At 42.7% G+C, this 5,076-nt stretch overlaps 1 protein-coding gene across 9 annotated transcripts in view; it reads left to right on the top strand.

Moving 5' to 3' along the window:
- LOC102247791 (F-box/WD repeat-containing protein 12) overlaps positions 1-5,076 on the top strand; it is a 46,502-nt gene that overhangs the window by 34,873 nt on the left and 6,553 nt on the right. For 4 of the 9 annotated variants that reach the window (XR_001361026.1, XR_001361023.1, XR_001361024.1 and 1 more), the window contains exons 10-11: positions 4,299-4,408; positions 4,605-4,695. Coding sequence is in view for 3 of the 9 variants with exons in the window: in XM_005860759.2 (XP_005860821.1) it covers positions 4,299-4,408; positions 4,605-4,624 (130 nt within the window). In the remaining 6 variants the exon portion in view is untranslated. Of the gene's footprint in view, positions 1-1,418; positions 2,863-4,298; positions 4,442-4,604; positions 4,845-5,076 lie in introns of those variants that run through there. The other 5 variants (XR_001361021.1, XR_001361022.1, XM_005860759.2 and 2 more) reach the window with 4 other exon arrangements.

Here is a 5,076-nt window from a genome sequence, read left to right as displayed (position 1 = left end):
CCACAAATGAGTGAGATCATGTGATATTTATCTTTCTCTGACTGGCTTATTTTGCTTAGCATAATGCTCTCCAGTTCCATCCATGCTGTTGCAAATGGTAAGAGTTCCTCCTTTTTTACAGCAGCGTAGTATTACATTGTGTAGATGTATCACAGGTTTTAATCCACTCATCTGCTGATGGGCACTTAGGCTGTTTCCAAATCTTAGCTATGGTGAATTGTACTGCTATGAACATAGGGGTGCATGTATCCCCCACAGTACCTTTTTAAGGATTCCCTTGTAGAGAATGTGACTGGGACTTGGAGTCTAGCCTAGCCTGCCCCTCACTACTTGGGGACCCAACAAAAGTCACTGGTCAGAATCTGTTTCCTCCTCTTAAAAAAAGATGTTCTGCATCCTCCACTCGGTCTCCTTTAATATACAAAACCGCCACCCACAGTTTATGTGGCATCACCCACACTTACAGATGCAGTGGGGGTGCAAAGGTGTGGTTATTGTACCCAAAGTCCCACGGGATGCGGGAGGTCCGGGTGGGGCCTGACAGCCCTGCAGCCCAGTCTTACCCTCCCTTCATAGCCCACACAGTTCTGAACTCAGACCCTGGTGTGGGGGGAGTCCGTGGGGGCAAGACTGTGAAAGTGAAAGAATGCAGTTCTGCATCGTGCTTTTAGGTTAATAGTTTGGAACCACGTGTGAGCTTTCTTGCTAGAGTGCTTTAGAGGACAGGGCTTCCAGATTTCATATTCCATCTGGGAGAGTTGTCACTTTCTTGTCATGAGGTATGCGCTAAATTCAACCTCCTGTGACAAACTTCTCACAGCTACTTATTTATTTATTTTAAAATTTTATTTTATTTTTCTCCATTAACATTTATTCCCCCATACCCTTTTCCACCTCCTCTCACCCTTTTGCCCCCTGCAATCACCACACTGTTGTCTGTGACCATGAAACATCTTATAATCTTAAATGAAAAAATACAATACCCCAAACAAATATTTAAAAAAATTACAGATTTCTGTAACAAAACTACATATTTTCTGAATTGTAAATCAGTAGTTATTTGAAGACAATTATTAGAGGAAATTCCTAAAACAGGAGAATCTTAGTTCTTTTCAGTAAATAAATACAATTTTCTGGGAAGATTAAGAATTAGTAGAGAGTCAACTTAAGTTTTAGGAGCATTGGTCTGTAGGTAGTTTTTAACCCTCTCAACTTTCTAAACAAAACATAAGGCCAACTCAGTGCTCTGCATTCTGAAAAGCATTGGCACCAGCAACTGCTTCAATCAGAATTCCTCATTAAATTCCTTGGAAGTCGGAGGTCTGGGCCGAACCGGAGCCATGCCGTTCCATGTCCACATTTGCAGGTGGTGACGTACTGTACTTTCGCTAGTTTACACTGGGATACATTTGTACTAGGTTCCCCTGTACTTGAGAGCGGTGTCATGACCTCGCTCTGCTGTGTCTGCTGTGGATCCGAGGCCAGCCTGTGTGAAGTGAGCCCCTCTGTCAATAACGATGATCTCCCTCCAGGGGCAGGGATACCGTCCCTCCTCTGGGGAGATGCATGCAAACACCTGTGCTGTTGCCTTGTTCAGGTCAGCCTTCAGGGGCTTGTGCTTAGATGTTGGCCTCATGAATGCGCCGTTTCTTTCTTTTTTATCTGTCTTTATGGAATTCTCTATTGCATTCTTTATAGCATTACTGAGTAGTTAGAACATCCTGTCACTGACACAATACTGTTCTCAACTTAGCAAGCAAGTAGCACGTTTAGAAACTTCTGTGTAAGTCTTTTTAAACACTGCACTGTGCGCATTACAAAGCTGCATACATCCATTCGCTGTATTGCACTGCTCTCGTCATGGTAAGCAAGTAGAAACTTTGGAATCTTCCATTTCACATGTGCTTTTAAACACTGCAGTACACGCATTATAAAATTGTAAACATGTCCATCCGCTGAAGTGACACTGCTTTCACTGTGGCAGGTGAGTGGCACATCTCAAAAACGTGTCTTAATCAGGACTCCAGAACGAATGGACCAAGACCTCAAATTATGCCCCTTCCCTGATTTACAACACGTACCTCCAGAAATCCTTAGTTGAGTGGTAATTTCTTTTTGGGGAGCTTCATCTGGCAATAATAAACCCAGAAATCTTGCTTCATGCTGTTGTTCCCTGTAAGTTCTAAGATGTGCAACATTTTATCTCCTTTTTTGGCACCTTAGTGACTACTGCAAGAAATAACCAAAACTTTCTAGGAACTTTTCAGTTTCCTAAAATGTTGTCGTCTCTGAATACGAATTCTGATTCTCCAGAGAAAATGTGTATTAGACATAAATTTACCAGCAACCCAGCAGCACTTAGGATCTACCCAAGAGAAATAGACCTATGTCTACACAAAGATGTTAGAGGAAGGTTCGTATGTACCTAAGGAATTAAATTCATCTACACCCAGACTTTATGTGAATCTTCACATCTACTCAAGAGAAATAGACACACACACACACATCTACACAAAGACTTGCATGGGATGTTCTTAGCAGCTTTACTCAACCCTAAAAGGGCAGACGGTGCAAATGCCACCTGGTATGGATAAATCCACTGTGGTACATCCATACAGGGAATATTACTCAGCTATGAGAAGGAATGGTGCATTGACATACACTTGACATGGTGAAATGCAGAAACATCGTGCTCCACGAAAGAAGCCAGATGTGTAAGATAGTACTGTATGATTCCCTTTGTGTAACATCCAGGAGAGGCAAGTCTGTAGGAACAGAAGATAAATTAGTGGCTGCCCGGGGCTGAGAGTAGGATGGGATTTACTACAGATAGGTACAACAGATCTTTTTTAAAATTTATTTTAAATTTTTATTTATTTTTTTTGTTAATCCTCATCTGAGAATTTTTTTTTCCCATTGATTTTTTTTTTTTTTTTTTTTTTTTTTTTAGAGAGAGTGGAAGCTGAGAGGGAAAGACAGAGAGAGAGAAACATCGATGTGAGTGAGACAAATCAATTAGTTGTTCCTGCATGTGCCCTGACTGGGGCTGGGGATCAAGACTGCAACCGAGGTACATGCCCTTGATCAGAATCGAACCTAGAACCCTTCAGACTGCAGGTTGATGCTCTAACCATTGAGCAAATTGGGCTAGGGCACAACATCTTTTTGGAGGATGGAAATGTTCTAAAACTGTATCATGGTGATGGTTGCCCCGCTCTGCAAATTTACTAAAAATCAATTGAGAAAGAAAAAGACTTAAGAGGAGGAATGATGATTCTAAAGAGAGAAAGCAGATGCAAATTCAACCTTCTTTGCCCAAAAATCACAGTGATCACTGGCTGGCTGACCAGATCGGGGACCTGCTCAGCCCCTAGATAGACCAGCCAATGCTGCAGTTTTCTGAGAGTCTGGAAACTGCTGCATTCCACTCTTGATATTAATTTCTAAGTTGAATAGAACTTTAGTTGCTACTTAAAGAAACTTAGTAAGTCAGCATGGACTCGAAGCCAAAAGGTATTTCACGAAGGCCAGAGCAGCAGTATTCGAGAAGCAGTCTATAGCCCAACAGCTAGGCTTCTGTAAGAAACAAGAAATTCCTTCTCTAATTTTGTTTTTGCTTAGTTTGGTTTGGTTTTCTATATACCTGCTTCATTTTTCTCTCATGCCTCAGAGCGGCACATGGTACGTTTGTCTAGGCCAGTGGTTCTCAACCTTCTGGCCCTTTAAATATAGTTCCTCATGTTGTGACCCAACCATAAAATTATTTTCATTGCTACTTCATAACTGTAATGTTGCTACTGTTATGAATCGTAATGTAAATATCTGATATGCAGGATGGTCTTAGGCGACCCCATGTGAAAGGGTCGTTCGACCACCAAATGGGTCGCGACCCACAGGTTGAGAACCGCTGGTCTAGGCAGACACAGGTAACATCACAGAGAATGATGGCCTCATTAGCTGCTGTGTTCACATCTTCACCGAGACTGATCAGGAACTGATGGTTCTAAATGCTGGGGAATGACTCAGACCTGCCAAGATTAGATCAGGTGCCCCTCTTCCTATATCAGGAGAAGTTTCCAGAATAGCCAGGATCACTGTGATTCTGGCAGCTCCTCTCAGGAGGGTCCAAAGCTGATATTCCCACTGCAGAAGTGGTCGTATTTGCTAATTGTTACCAATGAATGTAGGTCCTCAAACGGGGCTGGGTGGAGGAGGTATGAGGTTGTGTGCGAAGGCCCTACTGCCTACACATTTGTCCTTGTCTCAAGTTAACACACAGCATGTCCTTCCCTTCACAGTGGATTTACCCAGGTGGAAAGTGACAGCATGAGCATTGTGGGCGTGGAAGCCAGAAGCGCTGGCACGAGTATTCTGAGGTCATACTACTTCCAACTGCAACGAGACCTAGGTGACTGCATTGGTTAAAGATCATCTCTCTTTGGTGAATAGCTTGTGTACATACAGACTAAAATGATTTTTTAATCAACATTGGGAAAGGAAGTAGTAATTTTCAAATGCCTTCTAGGGGCGGGCACTGTGCTATTTGAGTTTATGTAAATAATCACAGCAAGCCGATAAAACAAGAATGATTCTCTGTTTTTCAGACAAGGAACAGGAAACGTAACAGGAGAGTCAATAACCTGTTGTTGGCCCATGTTCCAACTGCATAGCAATCTGCCCAGCGCTGTTCAGATAGTAAGTGGCAGAAAGGAGAGAATGCCCAACGGGGGGCTAGAAAGCCCATGCGTACAGTGCTGGGGTGTCACAGAATCATTTTCGTTGTTCAAATGTGTAAGTAAATGTATTTTATCCTCTTAATCTTGTGCAATGTGCTTTAGACACATCTACACTAATAAAAGAGAAACATGGTAATTAGCGTATGACCGCTACCCTTTTCATTGGCTAATCAGTGAGTATATGCAAATTAACTGTCAGCCAAGATGGCGGCCGGCAGCCAGGCACTGAAGCGAGCACGAGGCTTGCTTGCTGCAGACTCCAACGTTCCCCGCCTAACTTGCCAGCCTCTCAGTTGCAACTCTAAGCAACTATATACTATGTTGCAAATAAGAAGCTAAA

Source organism: Myotis brandtii, unplaced genomic scaffold (assembly GCF_000412655.1).
Source record: "Myotis brandtii unplaced genomic scaffold, ASM41265v1 scaffold1392, whole genome shotgun sequence".
NCBI classification, from domain to species: Eukaryota; Metazoa; Chordata; class Mammalia; order Chiroptera; family Vespertilionidae; genus Myotis; species Myotis brandtii.
This window is presented reverse-complemented; position numbering and strand designations above follow the sequence as displayed.